We start from the raw sequence: 20000 nt of genomic DNA on the forward strand, positions 1-20000 counted from the left end.
TGTGACAGTCTCTTTATTATTCATTGCTAGTATGCGTTTGTAGCTTAGGGCTGTACAGTAATTACAGTCTGCATTATCCTGTCCTGGAGCCAGGCAGCTCAGATGTATGTCTTTGAGGAGGAGAGGAAGAGCTATCTTAAGGGTAAGATGTCTGTTATTTACCTTCTAGTCAACCTGCATGTACACCAGAGACACCAGAGACACCAGAGACACCAGAGACACAGAGAGACGGTGGTGGTGGTGGAGACCGTGAGTGCATACAGTAGCTGCTAAAACACTCCCGGACCCTTACTGCTCGGAAGTCTCCCTCGTTTCTTAGTTATTAGGTATCTTTTCAGTATAATTCAATAGGACAAATAAGGGATGGGTGATGAGTTTCATTTTCAATGATGATTTTGTCTTCCCTTGATCATGAAAGAAGACCGAGATAAAATTATTATTGTAGCCGCAAGTCGTGTGGCTCTCATTTTGTCTTGTGTTGTAAATGCAGTGCACCCTTCCTTCACAGCGGTGCCCCCCCCCCCCCCTGCAAGCCCAAACTGTAGTTTCTCCAGATATTTTAAAACATCTTTGGCAACTTGTAGAAGATGACAGAAAGGCAGCCTTTGGTTGAGAGAAAAGGTAAAGCAGATTCAGTCATCAACATATGATGTTCTCAATCAATGAATAATCATGTTTAATAATCGTGATTTCAATATCAATCCAAATAATTGTGATTATGACAGCAATCAAGTAGCTCTAGGACAAATCAGTCCATGTGGGAACATTTCGCCTATTTCCCCATAAGTCCTTGCTGGCAGATCATGTGACTGAATACATAGTGTTGCATTCAGTTTTCATTTGTTGTTGATGCTTTGTGTTAATGTCCAGACTCCAGAATATAGATTGTGAAAAAGGTCTGCGTTATTATGATTCTGTATGCCTGTGTGATTTCACTGTGTGAACAAAGTAAAAAGGTCTGCATTATGATTCTGTATGCCTGTGTGATTTCACTGTGTGAACAAAGTAAAAAGGTCTGCGTTATGATTCTGTATGCCTGTGTGATTTCACTGTGTGAACAAAGTAAAAAGGTCTGCGTTATGATTCTGTATGCCTGTGTGATTTCACTGTGTGAACAAAGTAAAAAGGTCTGCGTTATGATTCTGTAGGCCTGTGTGATTTCACTGTGTGAACAAAGTAAAACGGTCTGCGTTATGATTCTGTAGGCCTGTGTGATTTCACTGTGTGAACAAAGTAAAACGGTCTGCGTTATGATTCTGTAGGCCTGTGTGATTCCACAAGGTCTCCTGGGGTTGTACTTCTGGCATGTCAGAACTATTCTATTGAAGGAGCAGGACGTCCATTTGGCAGCAGAGAGTTGCTGTGAAGCTACAGGGGACACGTTGCTAATATGAAGTCAAAGAGATCACTGTAATTTTAAGAGCGCTGCTCTGTTGTAATTCAAAACTGAACTTTGTAAAGAAACTCAAAGTTGAGAGCGATGCACTACTCTGTTGTTAAGTTAAGAGCGATGCACTGCTCTGTTGTATGTTAGAACTTTGTAAAGAAACTCAAAGTGTTAAGAGCGATGCACTGCTCTGTTGTTATACTTTTATTGAACTATTTTATCACACTTTTTACTGTCCGTTCTATTTTATAATTTTTGGCCTATTTTTAAACTGAATCAAACCGCACTTTTTTACTCTGTCTAGTGCAGGGGTCTCAAACTCAATTTACCTGGGGGCCGCTGGAGGTAGAGTCTGGGTGAGCCTGGGCCGCATCAAATATTCCACAAAAAAAGGGTTCCAAGTATTCCAAAAAAAAGTACAACTGATCCAATCTTCTCACAAACTCACTAAAACCTCACAAACACCAGCAACTGAGCATTCTCAGTGGTGTCAGTGGACTCATCTACAGCTATGGAAATGCACTGTGCATTTTTTTTTATTCTATCACAAAGCTGTTTAATCAAATCATCACCCAGTATTTCAGTTATTCTGGTTGCTGTGCTATCTGAGGAGGATTTGCTTTTGTTTGCCTTCAAACATGGTCTCCATCACTTCAGTCATACATTATTTTATTATGTATGCATCAGAGAATGGCTTCTTGTGTTTAGCCAACACCCATGCCACTGAGTGAGGACTTGCTTTTTCTCGTTGTGACATAGCTTTAACAATAATTCTGCTTGCAGCTTGATATGATGATTTCATTCCATTTATTTTTGTGGTTCTTAGCACTGAATTTGGAGGAAAGGCTGCATCAAAATAACTAGGGATGTCCCGATCGCCTTTTTTTGCTTCCGATCCGATCCCGATCATATGATTTTAAATATCTATCGATCCGATCGTTTCCGATCCGATCTTTCACATTAGTAATCAATTTTGACGCATTTTTGTCAGAAACTGGCAGAGTGAGACAAGCCCATCTGTTGCCTATAATAGGGCGCGAGAGCGGAGGCTTTTGTTATTACATTCACCCTGAGAAATGTGCTTCTGCTTCATATGAGAAATATTAAAAGTTTCAATATATGTTTGCACATTAGTATACATTCAGTGTTCGACTTACGTAATGGTCCATTCTGGTCTCAAACGCAGACGATAATCCTCAGTCACGTAACGTTATCCTCCAGTTGAAAAGTTAGTCTGAAAACTTCGCCTCCAGCCTGCTGCTTCATGAGTTTTTCCTCCACGCGGAATCTCCTCCTTGCAAACATTGCAACTGGATTGACTTTCTATTTTAAAATGCTTAGTTCCAAACCTCTGACATTAAGTCTAGCTGCTCAAGTCAGTGGATATTAACCGTGTTTCGGGAGCGACGTGTTGTTGTTGTGATGTGGTCGCGACTCGCGTGTAGCGTGTAGCGTCTAAATTAAAGGGAATGTTTGTTGCAACGGTGAAAATTAAAGGGGAATGTGTTTGTTGTGGATAATTATTCTGCTCTGTGTGACAATAAATACATTAATGATGATATATTATATGTAATTTAAAACCAAAACTAAGGCCTCCGTATGAGTTTAAGACGTGGACATGGTCATGTTTGTTGAATAAAATGTTTCTTTTTTTGACTGCCGATCTTTATTATTATTTTTTCCCGATCCCCGATACTCTGAAAAGCACGTGATCGACGCCGATTCCGATCACGTGATCGGATCGGGACATCCCTAAAAATAACTGTTTTGTTTCGTAGTGGCATTTAAAATTGCCACTCTTCACAAGAGCTACCGTTTCTTGGCATATTAGGCACATTGGTTTGGTGCTGGGAGGATGAACGCATATTTTTCAGTCCATGCAGCATGAGCATGCCATATTTTTCTACTAACTGCCTGCTGGCGAAACTAGGCTACTAGCTACATTTATCTCACGGAGATACTGTAAAACTGGGAATGAGGTTACTAACTACAGTACACGCAGATTAGACTACCTGTAGATGCGCTGTCAACTCTCGCTCTGACTCGGCCCCGCTGAAAGAGACAACACTCATTCCGTGAAGACCCGCCCTACTCTGCTCTGATTCGCAGACTGTGGGTGGGGGGGGGGGGGGGAAACGCTGATGGGATGCTGAATGTGATTGGACCACAGACAGGCAGTGCACCGCTTGCAGAGGAGACAGCGGAGAATTTAGAGAATGCCTGCCATACGCACTGGATATATTTTCCTTCAACTTGGTATCACTCCGGAATCACGTTTCATCACGTTTCAACCAAGTCACTAACATAACGTTGTTGTCATGAGCCTGCGCTATGGTAGCCTACAAGTGATCAAATAAATAAAACATCCAACTCGCACAACGACTCTGCAACAAGTTGCGCGCGGGCCGCACTAACACTAAACTTTGATGTCAAGTAGGGGGCCGCAAAATATCATCCAGCGGGCCGCAATTGCCCTCGGCCGCGAGTTTGAGACCCCTGGTCTAGTGTCTATTCTATTTGATTATTTTTATTACTGAATGAAACCGTAAACAGAGAGGCCTATTGGGATGCTAGATCCTAATGTGAAAAACTGTGATTTACCTTACCTTGCTACCTCTCTATCTTTTTATGCTCACTTATGCCTGTATTTTTCTTACTGCTGTGAAGCACTTTGAACTGCAATAGCAACATGCTTTTCGAACAAACAAAACATTCATTCCAATATCTATAGAAGGTTTCACTGGAATTCTGTTGCTGTGGAACAGTTTGGACCCAAATGTATTTACTGTCAACTATTGCATTAGAAGTAGTTGGGATATACATTTACATTTAGCTGACGTTTTTATCCAAAGCGACTTACAAGTTTTGTACGACAGCAGGAAGGGCACAACTCAGCTGCGTAACAATGTTCATCAAAGTGTTCAAACTTGAGTGAGTGCTACAGTGTTGAGTGTATGTTAGTATAATTAGGAAGGTTGCATGACTGTAGAGGACAGTAAGAAGGTTATTTAAATGTTTAAATAAAAAAAATTCAAATAAAAACATTGATTGATGAAGTCTGTCTTTAGTCGATATTATATTATGTTCATGAGACATGGTTTCTATCTTTAGCCATTAAACGGCATGGTTTATTTCACATGGTACACAGCAGTACATGAGACATCCTTCTCTTATGAGAGCGAAGGTGGAAGAGACAGAGGGGGAGTCGACATCTCCTTTTATACCTCTATACCTGGCGGCAGCATTAACAGCTCCGCCTATAGCGCCCTCTTGTGGAATCAGTTAGACACAGTTAGACAGTTACTCAGTTACTTGCAATCATACATAACCTCTAACTTTAACAATTCTGCTTGCTTAATTCTTGGAAAAGTTCACAATTTTTGGAGACTCCGCCTTGAGCCATCTAGTGTTTATATCTATGCAGAGAGAAGTCTCTCTGGGCTTTCAGGGGTTTGTGTTGCTACTGCGTCCAGGATTCCTCCCACCCTGTTCCTCACAGGTTTTCTCGGAAGTCTTTGTAATGGATATTCGCTCCCAGGTCGTTCCACTACTCCGACTGATATACGGGTGTGACTTTGTAACATTTTCCCTCCTCTCCTGTGTTACAGCTGACATCATCTCCACGGTGGAGTTTAACTCTTCGGGGGAGCTGTTGGCCACAGGCGACAAAGGAGGCCGAGTGGTCGTCTTCCAGAGGGAGCAAGAGGTAAGACATACATTATATACACATATTTCCCACAATGCAACACTCAGCCACTACACATATTAAATTCAATTCAAACCTTTATTTATTCTCAAAAGGACAATTGAGGTCACCCTCATTTTCAATGTTGTCGAGATTTTGAATGTCATCAGACATTCAATGCATACATATTTACAATATAATAATAATAAATATGAATAACTATCTATATAGCACTTTTCACACATGGGACCGCACCGCAGTCTAGAGTGCCCCACAGCGATTAGTATAAAATGAACATACGCATAACATCAGCACACAATTGAATAAAAAACAATGCATAAATTGCAGACATAAGAATAGGTATAAAAGACAATAAAAGTAGTGCAACGTAAACGTGCACACATAAGAATAGGCATAAAATAAGTACAATAGTACAATGTTGCTTGAAGGCAGTGGCGATTTTACCACTGGGGCACCAGGGGCATGTGCCCCCCCTGAAATCTCAGGTGCCCCTGAGGTGCCACCCCAGATTTTTTATTTTGTTTTTATAAAAAAAATATAACCATAACTAACCTTACTGTCATCATGCACTTGTCCGAATATACTAACCTACACTGTAGCACTCAACACTTTGATGAACATTGTTACTCAGCTGATAGAGTTGTGCTCTTCCTGATGACTTGTTGCTTTGGATAAAAGCGTCAGCTAAATGACTAAATGTATGTGCCCCCATTGTGCCCCTGCCCTAAATGACTAAATGTATGTGTGCCCCCATTGTGCCCCTGCCCTAAATGACTAAATGTATGTGCCCCCATTGTGCCCCTGCCCATATTGGCGCAAGCTGATGCAAATTTAAACCAGTCCGTAGCACTCTGGTTACAGTAGTTACACAGGGTACTATAATTTGCCGGGGCGGAAGGAATAAAGGATACATAACCTCTCAAGTTCAATGTGGGTTCTTCTGAACCGGTCACCATTGTAGGTGTAGCCAAGGAGCTCATTTTGACTGCTTCAAGAAGCAACCCTTGACAACTCCAGCGCTAATTGCAATTTGGAAGTGCAACGACGACAGACTGAGAAGCCGGGTGCACTGCAGATTCAGTCAGAACAACTTCAAGAAGACACACTTACCTCACTGCTTTCATGTTCAACCCAGATTCGGCTCAAACAAGGGACTAAACACGTTTAGCAATTATGCCACATCAATGTGGAACGCCCTACCCATAGCCGTAAAAAAAAGTTTTATCCCACCTTCAAAACCGCTCTCAAAGAAAGACAAAGAGCACCTGGCCCCCGTAAATGTCTAAACCCCCCCTCCCACCCACCCACCCCCTCCGAAATTATGTACAGTTTCCTCCCCCTCATATGTATATATTTTCTGTTAGGATCTCTATTTAACAGTACTGTGTATTTGCATATCGTGTATGTCACAAATGTAACGGTACTGTATATCTATGTCATGTAGATATATGTCATAAATGTCATGATATATATCTGTATGTTGTCGTGTATGTCATAAATGTCATTATGAATTGAAAATGGGGGACCCTGATGTAAACAAGACGAAAGTCTTTCTCTGGTCTGCATCCCCTTAACAATTGTGTGTATTGAGCCGTACTGTATTGTACTCATTCTGCAATCTGTTAATAAAGTTTTCAATCAATCAATCAAAAAGGGTCAGAGCCGGACATCAAAGCGTCAATTATAGGTTGCTATACATGCCTGTATAGCAATATACAGAAAATATGTATATATGCCTCAAATGAATGCATAATGCTGGTTAGTTACAGAGCAGGGGACACAAACAGGCTGGATAAGCTGGTCAGGAAGGCCAGTAGCGTGGCTGGGGTGGAGCTGGACTCCCTAGTGAGGGTGGCGGAGAGGAGGAGCCTTGCTAAGCTCCAGGCCATCAGGGAAATCCCCTCCCACCCACTATACACAGACTTGGCTGACAGGAGGAGCATGTTCAGTGCCAGGCTCACACTGCCCAAATGCAGCACTGAAAGGCACAGGAAGTCCTTCATTCACATTCATCTGACTATACAATGCATCACTGTGCTTCACTGCATCACTGAGCATAGAGTGACAGTTACCATCTTCCTGGACTTAGTTTTGAAACAGCACTGTGCAATATTACCCCTACTGTAGACCTCAGTATATTTTTACTGTATTTATTTACTGTATATTGTATATATCTCTCCATTTATCAAACTCAGCCCGTGCTTGAGCATTAGCATCTGCAGCTAATGTATCTGTCTCCATTAGCATACCCCATAGTCCTTTAGCTTTTAGCAAGTGCTCCATCTGAAACTTCCAGTTGCCCAGTTCTCTGCTCCGCTCAGCCGGTCAATAAACAGCTTGTCATCCATTGTGAAATCCCACATTACTGTTCATCTCACACAAAACTCTGTGTAGCTTCTTAGCGTCGATCTGGGCCCATAACCTGTTGTATATTTACCAGAGCTTGTTGCACCATACAGCATTTACAAGCAGAGGTGGTATTTAGTGATAGTGCCATCCAGTGGTAAAAGTACTACAAGAGAAAAGTCTGATCTGCTAATGAGTGGTCATTTATGTTAATACTTGGAGAAGTAAATAGTCGTCTGACAGCAGTGGAGGCAATACAATATTATGGATGTACCTTGCATTCATGCAAATACTTGAATCCCTTTCATGTCATGGGGCAACTTGATAATTGAGTGAGAAAACACTTGTTTAAAATACTTTGTTTGATTTGTAACCAGTTGTATAAATGTAAATAAGCACAGCACTGGTGGCAATACAATATTTGAAACGATGCATGTACCTTTCACTCACATGCAAATACTTGAATTAATATGAATGAATAATTTCATGCCATGGGGCAACTTGATAGAGTGATACAATTAATTTAGTTTATTATTAATTGAATTTATTGAGTGATAAAACACTTTAAAATACTTGTACAGCACTACAATGGCTGCTCTGCTTCTGGTCTCCAGTCCAGTGGCCTTGCTGGCTGTTGGGCTCTTAGACTAATGTTATTCTTAGAACAATAGACCCGTTACTGATATTGGGAGTTGTGCCTATAATTTACTATTTCGCTCTGACCTGGTGAATGACCTACAATGGCTAACATGTTTTAGGTTTGTTAATAGTAGACAGCCCTTGGGTGAACAATTATTGTTGTAATTAGGAATCTATTTTGTACGGAAGCGTATTGCTGCCACACCAGGGGAAAAAAATCCGTATCACGTTATAACATAAAGGTTTCACGTTATAACGTGATAACTTCTTGTTTTAACATAAAATGTTTCACGTTATAACGTGATAACTTCTTGTTATAACATAAAGGTTTCATGTTATAACGTGATAACTTCTTGTTTTAACATAACGTGATAAACTTAAACTTAAAACAAGAAGTTATCACGTTATATAACGTGAAACCTTTATGTTATAACGTGAAACATTTTATGTTAAAACAAGAAGTTATCACGTTATAACGTGAAACCTTTATGTTATAACGTGAAACCTTTATGGTGTGGCAGCAATACGCTTCCGTAATTTTGTAATGTCTATCAATATAATTACATTTTTATTTCTGTTTTCATTTTATTTATTCTATTTTATCTCTATTGTCTTGTCATTATTGCAATACGTTTCTGTCCTGTGATGTCTTATGTATTATTATTATTGTGTTGTTGTGTCTTTCATGTGAAAAAAAAGAGACTTGTACAGCAGTGGTGCCAATAAAATATTTTCTATGAACCCCAATGGCTGAAGAGTTGTCTGATCTGCTATTGGTAAAATAATGTAACCTAATATACTTACCTTTATACCTTATCTGCTACACTTAGGCTACCTGTCTAGATAAACCCAACTTCCTTTATACTTACCGGTCATACGTAGTGAAAAAAAAAGAAATGCATGTAATTTTTTTTGGTGCCCCCCCATACTAGCTCATGCCCCCCCTGTGCCCTCTTGTTTAAAAATTCCTAGAATCGCCACTGCTTGAAGGCATGTGAACCCCCCCGGAACACCCAGTCCCCCAAACACCTCACACATCAATCCCTAATATATCCCACGATGCAACACTCATCCTCTACACACAATCTCACGATGCAACATCCCGTGGTCCTCACAAGAAAATTATAAACGGAATACAATTCCACTTCTTCAAAAAACAATGGAGAGTGACGGTAAACGGACACACAATGTGTTCCTTCTCTTGTTCCTCCCCACAGAGCAAGAGCCAGCCGCAGCGCCGTGGGGAGTACAACGTCTACAGCACCTTCCAGAGCCACGAGCCGGAGTTTGACTACCTGAAGAGTCTGGAGATAGAGGAGAAGATCAACAAGATACGATGGCTGCCGCAACAGAACGCTGCCTACTTCCTGCTCTCCACCAACGGTAGGGTCAAGGCTCAGAGATGAGATTCGATTAAAATGTATTTATTGTCATCGTACAGCACAAGTACAGTACAACAAAAATAAGTTTTTGGCATCCAACCAGAATGCAAATGTGACAGTAAAGTGTGATAGTAATATACAATGTACAGGAGATTAAACTATATAAATTTGTTTCAGATCTGAATAATAGTGCTTATCATATGTATGTACAGAGTTGTAGTATTAATATGTACAGTGATACAGGTATACAGACACTGTGGTAGTACTGTAAGTCATACTGGCCAGCAGCGTAACTAGTATGAGTAGGTAAGGGATATGTACAGATATAGATATAGATGCTATGTAAAAATTATTATATGCAGAGGTAAGAGTAGGGATGTAGAGGAGGATAAATCCACCTGAACTCAGTTTTTATTTGTAAAACAGAGCTCAGACAGAAGAAAAATATAATAGGATTGAGGACTCTGTTTGGTTGAAACGTTGCAATTTAGTCAAATGTAGTATTGGAAGCTGTAATCCAGTATGCTGGTACTCTCCAGTCTCCACGTGTAGGTCTACCTTCACCCTGCACCTGGTCTAAACACAGGCTGGATATGCACACAGCTGTTCCACTGTGATTTATTGTATTTACCCAACTTTTTAAGATGGAAGATTACATGAAAATAGGGCATTTATGAGGAAGTAAATCAAAAGCATTATATTCTGTAATATGTATTCTTTTTTTATTTTGTAATTATTTGTTTCACCTACAGTATTTGCTGAAATTGTTGACGTAATTGAACCCTAGCACTGAAGAACCATATAAATCCATCTTGAAATGTTTCTTGGACAGCCCATGTATTTGCAGTTGTGAAGTTAATCTAAATCACTTGGAGCGTGAATGTGATATATCACAAGAAACTACTCAACCTCTACTTTTCACTATGGGAAGGGCACTGGTGACTGATCCATCATCAGAGCAGGTTGAAGGTTAAACTTTGTGGTTCATGTAGCAGAACACTGTTCATTTATCACTTTCTAGAATAGACAGCTATACAGAGCGATACAGACAGAAATACAGAAATACAGATATACAGATGGTATTCATAAAGGACACACGTATATACTGTATATGTCCTCCCCCAAGACATTAGAGATCAGAGTCCCTCTCAGTTTTCCAATCAAGACCCATTTCTTATCCACTGTCTTCTCTCAGCCCCCCATCCATCCTTGTGTGTCCGCTTGTCTGTTGTTTGTCTACACCACTTTTTTTTTTTTTTTTTTAAACTTTGACCAGTCAGCTGGTTCTTTTAGCGTTTATCGCTTTTTCATCGCATTCATACTTGGTCAAGTTCGACCGACAGAAGCAGGCTGAAAGGGTTCAGATGGGGGGGAAGACACTCTGGGAAAGGCACGGCTACCGTCCGGGATTCGAACGCGCTCAGCCCCAGATCCGTGACGAGCACGGTTGTCCACGGCGCTGAAATAGCACTCGCGGTACGTGGTGAGCTACTGGAGCTCCCCTACACCACCCTTTTTGTGTCCGCTTGTCTGTTGTTTGTCTACACCACCCTCTTTGTGTCCACTTGTCTGTTGTTTGTCTACACCGCCCTCTTTGTGTCCACTTGTCTGTTGTTTGTCTACACCGCCCTCTTTGTGTCCGCTTGTCTGTTGTTTGTCTACACCACCCTCTTTGTGTCTACACCACCCTCTTTGTATCCGCTTGTCTGTTGTTTGTCTACACCACCCTCTTTGTGTCTACACCACCCTCTTTGTGTCTACACCACCCTCTTTGTGTCCGCTTGTCTGTTGTTTGTCTACACCACCCTCTTTGTGTCTACACCACCCTCTTTGTGTCCGCTTGTCTGTTGTTTGTCTACACCACCCTCTTTGTGTCCGCTTGTCTGTTGTTTGTCTACAGCACCCTCTTTGTGTCCGCTTGTCTGTTGTTTGTCTACAGCACCCTCTTTGTGTCCGCTTGTCTGTTGTTTGTCTACATCACCCTCTTTGTGTCCGCTTGTCTGTTGTTTGTCTACACAGCACCCTCTTTGTGTCCGCTTGTCTGTTGTTTGTCTACAGCACCCTCTTTGTGTCCGCTTGTCTGTTGTTTGTCTACACCAGTGGTTCTCAACTGGTCTAGCCTCGGGACCCAACATTTTCCTTAGTCATTAAGTCGCGACCAAATATATTTTTTTGCAGTAATACACAATCTTTCATGCACTGTTAAAAACCTGAAATAAACACAAAAAAGTGCAACAAAGTTGCCTCCAGCTTGGGCCGGCCGCCATACTGACTCAATTGGCAGAGTTAGCGGGTGGAAGTCGATGGGTGGTAATCTGGATGTTGTGGACAGCGACTCCTACAGGTCAGTTGGGGACGCCTGCACAGCAGAGACAGGAAATGGCGGGGGTAGTGTGAGCCTCCCACACGTTACACCTCACCAATGAGAGTCCGTGCTGGCAGGTGAAAAGATGTGACAGGCTGCCTCCTCGTGTATCGGAGGGGACACGTGATGCAAGGCTTCTATCCTCCCTACAACCACCCAGTGGGGGGCATATGCGAGCAACGTTCAAGACAGGGGAGGGGTGAATTGGCACAGTGGAATTGGGATGGGAGAAAAATAAAAAAAGAGGAGAAAAAGTGGATAAAAAAAAATATCAACAAAAGTGCGAATAGGGCTAAAAACCCAATGAAATAAAATAATAATAAATAATATGCTTCTTAGCAGATTTCTTAGCTTAACATAACATACCTAAGTTTGGGGGAACAAATAGGATTAACTGGGGTTGCAACAAAAGTGCAACTAGGGCTAAAAAACCCAATGAAATAAAATAATAATAATAAATAATTATGCTTGTTAGCAGACTTCTTAGCTTAACTCATTCAACGCCAGACCCGATGATAGTCGGGTTAACTTGCCGACCGTTCAGCGCCAATCACGAGTATAGTCGGGTTTTAATCGTTATTTCTTTTATTAGCGATATCCATTCATTTTTATCCATCCAGCCTGATGTTATCATTGGGAATGGGTCTGAGCTTGCAAAAGGGCAAATACCGCCGCCTATGCCTTCCAGCTGGTATTGCACTCCATTAGGAATGGTGTAGTTTCCTTTCTGGGACAATCCGAGCCGTGCGGGGACGGGGTTTAGGTGCTCAGGCGAGGTAGCCCTTTGCAACGATGGTATGGAACAGTAACCCCGCCCGCCCGTCAGTGTGTAACGCTCTGTAATGTGCGACGGACCTCCACGAGCAGTATTTGGAATGGCAATCAGATAATTGGATTATTTCTTTTGCATAAGATACCAGGTAAGAAAACTATATATAAAAGCTTGCGTTGATCTGATATGTCTTTCTACCCCGATCGAAGCTGTCTCTGTGTGTGTGTGTGTGGCTGTGTGCCGTTGGGTGGGAGGAGGTGGCGGGGGAGCCCCGCGGTCCAGGGCTCTTTTCATTCTTGCATGAGGAAGGATAATAATGATGATCTAGCATTGATTTCAGGAAGATTCTATAATCAGGTGAAAAATGACAACGTGTTTAGTGTATTCCACTAAAGGGCTATTATCGCGTCTTTTCCTGGAATTACTAAGAATCACCAAAACTACTCATATTCAAAACGGTATAAAACGGAAATGTACAGATAAAAAAACGATCCGTTTTTTCCATGTTGACTGGAAGCAACTCACTGATAATCAACGGGTGTATTAGACCCATAGCTATAATATAAGATATATTTTAAGCACTTGCAAATCTCGCAGTCCCCCCATTGATTAAAGCTGTGGCGTTGGCGCAGAATGAGTTAACATAACAGACCTACAGTAAGTTTGTGGGAACTAAATGGGATAACTGGGGTTGCAACAAAAGTGCAACTAGGGCTAAAACCCAATGAAATAAAATAATAATAATAAATAATTATGCTTCTTAGCAGACTTCTAAGCTTAACATAACAGACCTACAGTACGTTTGGGGGAACGAATGGGATAACTGGGGTTGCAACAAAAGTGCAACTAGGGCTAAAAACACAATGTAATAAAATAATAATAATAAATAATATATCCTTCTTAGCAGACTTCTTAGCTTAACATCCCAGGGAACTAATGGGATAACTGGGGATGTTGTTTGCTCCTGACAAGAGTCTCAAAGTCTGGGGTGATGGTAGACAAAGCAGCTCTGAGGTCATGCTCAATGTCCAATCTGTTCCTCTGCTTTGTCTTCAGCTGGACCAGAGCTGAGAAGCCACTTTTACAAAGATGGGTAGTGCAAAAATAATTAATAATTTATTTTTATAAAAAAAATTACACACACACATCCGCGACCCACTCAAAATGGCCTCGCAACCCACTTTTGGGTCGCAACCCACCAGTTGAGAAACACTGGTCTACACCACCCTCTTTGTGTCCGCTTGTCTGTTGTTTGTCTACACCACCTTCTTTGTGTCCGCTTGTCTGTTGTTTGTCTACACCACCCTCTTTGTGTCCGCTTGTTTGTTGTTTGTCTACACCAGTGGTTCCCAAAGTCGGGGTCGCGACCCAAAGGTGGGCCGCGAGCAGCCACGGGTGGGCCGCGAGATGATTAAAAAAAAAGATTTTTTAATTTTTTTTAATTTTTTTTGTCAGGCCACTGAACTTAGAAGCAGGCCAGGACAGTGTTTCTAGTTGTATTCTAAAATTCTATTCTATTGTATTCTAAAATGTGACTATATGGTTTTATATTAACTTAATAAATAAACAAAAACGAAAAATCTACTTATTTCAACGAACATTTCAAACTAAATAACAGATTATGCACATAAAATGCTGAAAACAACCGAAGCAACAATAGTATTTTAATGAGGCTATTATTATTATCATTATTATTTTGCAACAAGTTAGCCCTCTCATAAATAGCACATATAAATGAATAACTAACTTGAACTAACTTAATAGGATTGAAGTGATATTTGGCTTAAAAAATCGGTCTCCTGGCAAAAAAAAAAGAAGGAAAAAGCCAGACGATGTGCATTGGGCCGCGGCTCTCTGACGCCTTATTTTCTGGGCCCCGGCCTGAAAAGTTTGGGAACCCCTGGTCTACACCACCCTCTTTGTGTCTGCTTGTCTGTTGTTTGTCTACACCACCCTCTTTGTGTCTACACAACCCTCTTTGTGTCTACACTACCCTCTTTGTGTCTACACCACCCTCTTTGTGTCCGCTTGTTTGTTGTTTGTCTACACCACCCTCTTTGTGTCTGCTTGTCTGTTGTTTGTCTACACCACCCTCTTTGTGTCCGCTTGTTTGTTGTTTGTCTACACCACCCTCTTTGTGTCTGCTTGTCTGTTGTTTGTCTACACCACCCTCTTTGTGTCTACACAACCCTCTTTGTGTCTACACTACCCTCTTTGTGTCTACACCACCCTCTTTGTGTAAGGTAACTGTGAGTTCTAGAAAAGCGCTATATAAGTAATTTTTATTTTTTTTATATAAACATTTTTATTTATAAAAAAAAATTCAAACAAAACACCACAGCACACAATACAGTAACAACAACAATAATAATAATAACAATAATAAACATAACAATATCAAATAACAACAATAACAGTATAGTAATGACAATAATAGAAATAACGGCACCCTGTGAGCCCTGAGCACCGACCTCAACTGCAGGTAGAGAAAGAATGATACTCCGGGAAGATCATAAAACTCTCTTAGGTCCGGAAAGGCTCGAAGGCCGTTTTTATCATATATATCCCCCAGAGTATGAACTCCCCTCCTCTCCCATTGAGGGATATTAATAGGTTTGTGCCCAACAAGTAGTTGTTGGTTATGAAAAATTGGAGAGTCTAGGTGCGATGGACATTTGACAGCACAAGATCTCTGTACATTACGCCACTTTTGAATCACATAGGATGCAATCTGACCATATCGTAGTTGGCATTTTGATATAGTATATATAGGAGTATTCGAGTATACTACATCCTGTAGTCTTTGTGGTGAGACCGCTGCTGCTTCTAAGGAGCGCCAAGACACCGCAATTTCAGGGTTAAACCAGCTCATTAGGGGTCTCAGCGAAAAGGACCAAAAGTACAACTTAAAATTTGGGATTGCCAAGCCTCCATCCTGTTTCTTACATTGAGTGATAGTTATTTTGAGTCTTGGGCGTTTGTTATTCCAAATAAATTTGGATATCATGGTTTGTGTCTTGCGCCAGTGGCCTATTGGGGGAGGGAGGGGGAGCATTGAGCCAATAAAATGAATCCTAGGAAGTATATACATTTTTATTATGGATGCTCGTGCCTGTAACAAGTTAGGAAGGCCCGACCATCTATCCAGATCTTGGTGTATTTTATTATATGTGCCTGTAAAGTTATATTTGGTTATCTGATTTAGCGTGGGAAAAATCTCTATGCCCAAGTACTTGAAGTGGTCAACTATGGGGATGTCAGCCGGTAGTTGCACCACCTTGGCCAGCTCATTCAGAGGTAGACAAGCTGATTTTGGCCAGTTAATTTTGAACCCTGATAGTTTGCCAAAATCATCTATTATATTAAGTAAGTTTGTGGCTGAGTGGGAAGGGTCTTTCATAAAAATGTGTAGCTCATCCGCATAAAGAGCAATTTTGTGTGGTGTGTCGTTGATTATTATAGGGTAAATTGTATCCGTTTGTCTAATAAATTGGGCTAATGGTTCGAGGGAAAGCGCGAATAGTCCAGGACTCAGAGGACAACCTTGTCTCGATCTGGAGACCAGGAAGAGTGTGGAGCACATTTTGTCATTATCATTGCTGACGGTGAGGAATAGAGCACTTTAATCATATGTATAAATTCCTTACCAAATCCCATGGCCTCTAGTACAGCCCAAAGATAAGACCATTCTAGTCTATCGAATGCCTTCATGGCATCTAGAGACAGGACTGTGGCCGGAGTTATATTGTCCTTACTGTTGTCAATTACATGTAATAATCTTCTGAGATTATCCGCGGCTAAGCACCCCTGAATAAATCCGGTTTGGTCACAGTGTACCAGCACCGTCATATACTTCTGTAGACGTCAGGCTAGTACTTTGGCAAGGATTTTGACATCGGCCCAGAGAAGGCTTAAGGGCCTATAACTGCCACAATCATTGGGGTCCTTTTTGAGTAGTAAGGATATTAAAGCTTATAATAAACATCTCTCGAGAAACCCCCCAGTTCAATGGCATGTTCAATCATCTCGAGCAGCAATGGGCCCAATTGGTCCCAAAACGTTAAGTATAGCTCAGAGGGGATCCCATAAGTCCTATTTTCTATCATTTATTATTAAATGGTAAATGGACGGCATTTATATAATTTTTTTTTAATCCAAAGCAATTTATGCCTCACATTCATCAAAGATGAATCATACATGGAGATCTGAATATTCATATTAATAACAATAACAACCCAAAGGCTATTGAGCTTATCAACCTACTGGACAGCCTTGAGCTAATACAACATGTAAATGAAGCCACTCACCAACATGGTAACACCCTAGATTTAGTGATAACAACAAGGTTGAACATTGAACATAGTATCAGTAATTGAATTACCTATATCTGACCATCACTGTGTATTTTTTTAATAAACTTAACAGCGACAAAAACGGTAACCATTGTAAAGCAAAGAGTACTGGATGAAATGGCAGAAGAGAAGTTCTCAAATATAATCAGACTAACTGAATAACAACATCCAGCCTGCATCCATCTCCTGACAAAAGAACTCACCCAACTCCTCGTCTAATCAACAGTCATCTCCCGCCTCGACTCCTGCAACGCACTGCTTGCTGGCCTTCCGACCACTGCCACCAAGCCTCTTCAACTCATTCAGAACGCAGCGGCCCGCCTGATCTCAAACCTACTGAAGTCAGCCCATGTCACCCCACTTCTTAGGGACCTGCACTGGCTCCCCATGGCTGCTTACCTCCGGTCAATGGTCTCTAACTACACACCCTCAAGACCCCTACGCTCTGCATCCTCTGGCCGCCTCCGACCAACTCATATCCGAGCTCCGGGAGGGTCATCAAAGAGAAGCCGCCTATTCTCTGTCCTTGCCCCACAATGGTGGAACGAACTTCCCACCACAGTTAGGACAGCTGAAACCCGTCCAATCTTTTGCCGTCGACTAAAGATACACTTCTTCAATCAATATCTAAAAACAACATTGTTACTCAGCTGATAGAGTTGTGCCCTTCCTGATGACTTGCCATACAGAACTTTCGCTTTGGATAAAAGCGTCAGCTAAATGACTAAATGTAAATGTAAAAATGTAAATGGTTGAAATTTCAACAACACCCTATCATATACACACTGGATACTGTCACTCCATTAACACTTTGAGCGCCGGCCGTGTTTTCCTTTTTACCCCCTTGAATGCCACGGTCCACGGCCAATGTTAACGTTAATATCGCCTAATCTATGTTTTAAATTATGTGTCTAATCTGCCCGTCGCTTATCAAAGACTAATTTTCCAGTCAACATTGGCAAGGCAGATTGTATTTTTATCGCTTCATTTCCGTTTGATAGCATTTTGAAAATCACCCGTTTTCCGGGGGAAAACAACCCATGCCTATGATAATCGCCTTTTACTGGAATATTCCAGAACGTTGTCATTTGTCGGCCTATTTATGAATCGTTTTCAAATAAACGCTAGATGATCGATAGTATATGTGTGCGCACGCACGCTCGTGCCGTGCGCTGATAATCGCTGCTCTTATTTCCTCATGGCTTTTACAGTAAAAACAGCCATATCACATATCACATAAACGCTTATATCTCTGTGAAAACGAGTCTTATTATCCTAACACTGATAACATAGATTCCTTACCTGAGGTCAGATGGTATCCAAATGGTTTATTCCAATTTCCGATCGCCATTCGAAAAAATCGATAAATGTATTGATCAACCGTGTATACAGTAGAACACATGATCCGCGCGGCTCAGAGGCTCCAGAATGAACTCTGGTAGACCCCGGCTGCATCAGTGAGAAGTAAAATGTGAAGTCAGAAATATGTTCTCCCATTCACTTTCATTGAGTCCATTCCAAAAGGGTGATTTACCATCTGGGAGACGATAGGGGGCGCTTTTTTCACATCTGATCGCCGGCGGTCCCTGGATCTCCAACGGTAGGCTTGCGTGATGCAATATGATTTCAGATCGATAAAAAAAAAAAAAAAAAAAACGAGAATAGCCGTGACGTGGCATTCAATGGTCGGGTCGTAAACCCGAATATTCTCAGGCGTGGCACTCAAAGTGTTAAAGGTAAAAATCTCCCCATGGTTAAATAATAGCAGTGTTGGTCAGACTAAGATAATCTGTAGAGCTGCTAAATGAAAATGGAGGAAAACTAAGCTCACAGTCCACTGCGATATATATATATAAAGAAGCCATGACTGCCTATAACAAAGAAACACTGCCCCCACCCCTCACAGTCCTCTGCATCAAAATGTGAAGAACTACCATTATTCTTCAATAACAAAATAACTTCAATTAGAGCCAGCATTAGTCCTGATACAAACACAGATACCATCAGCAAACCCTGCAAAAAAGGAACCATAGGAAAATGCACTTGCATTACATCAACTGAGCTTTATAAAATGTCATGGAATGTACCTATACTTCCTGTATTGACCCTATACCCACAGCATTTTTTAAGCAAATATTCAAGAGTATTACTTACTTACTAAAGAAACCCAAACTAGACAGTAATGTACTGACCAGCTATAGGCCGATATCCAACATTCCATTCATCAAATCAAATCAAATTTATTTATAAGGCCCGACAACACACGTTAATGTCCCCATGGGCCGTACAGGTCTTCTTTAAACAAGTCAAGAAGAAAACATAACAATAAGTCAAGAACAGAACAAGAACACCATAAGGTCCAAACATTTTTTGGAGGCTTGGAGGCATGACATGACAAACAACTTCCTAAAATTAAATGAGGACAAAACTGAAATCCTACTAGTCGGCCCTATAACAAATAGAGACATTTTACAGAGCAATATGCGGCAACTTACTCCTTGGATCAAACCCGAAGTTACAAGTCTTGTTATAAGTAGGTGTTATAATATACTCCGACCTAAGCTTTAAAAGTTTAAATCACACATCAACAAGGATGACAAAAACATAATTCTTCCACCTTAGAAACATAGCTAAGGTGATTTATAAATCAAAAGGACGCTGAAAAACGCATCCATGCCTTTATCTCAAGCCGACTGGACTACTGTAATGTACTCCTTACTGGCCTCCCCAAAAAAACACAGAACGACTCCAACTCATTCAAAATTCTGCAGCTAGGCTATTAGTATTAGTATTAGCTAACCTACACTGGCTTCCGGTAACATTTAGAATCGATTTCAAGGTCCTCCTCCTTATATACAAAGCACTAAATGGAACGGGACCAAGCTACATTGCAAGTTCTTTTGTCAACTACAGTATGTGCCCCCTAGAATATTACGATAATCTACTACTGGTCTATTGAAGGTTCCCAACCACAGCCCAAAGAAAATCTGGGACGCAGCAACTTCGGGTCCTTGAGAAGCGCTATATAAATAAAATGAATTATTATTATTA

At 41.1% G+C, this 20000-nt stretch overlaps 1 protein-coding gene across 3 annotated transcripts in view; it reads left to right on the forward strand.

The window, feature by feature from the left end:
* The window catches only part of ppp2r2ba (protein phosphatase 2, regulatory subunit B, beta a), a gene marked incomplete at both ends in the record, with an annotated part of 189543 nt that overhangs the window by 127543 nt on the left and 42000 nt on the right, over positions 1 to 20000 (forward strand). For all 3 annotated transcript variants that reach the window (XM_084332515.1, XM_084332517.1, XM_084332516.1), the window contains 2 exons: positions 4996 to 5093; positions 9296 to 9461. In XM_084332515.1, coding sequence (XP_084188641.1) covers positions 4996 to 5093; positions 9296 to 9461 — 264 coding nt within the window. The remainder of the gene's footprint in view (positions 1 to 4995; positions 5094 to 9295; positions 9462 to 20000) is intronic.

The sequence above is a fragment of the Notolepis coatsorum genome (genome assembly GCF_963971535.1).
Source record: "Notolepis coatsorum genome assembly, chromosome: 16".
Classification (NCBI taxonomy): domain Eukaryota; kingdom Metazoa; phylum Chordata; class Actinopteri; order Aulopiformes; family Paralepididae; genus Notolepis; species Notolepis coatsorum.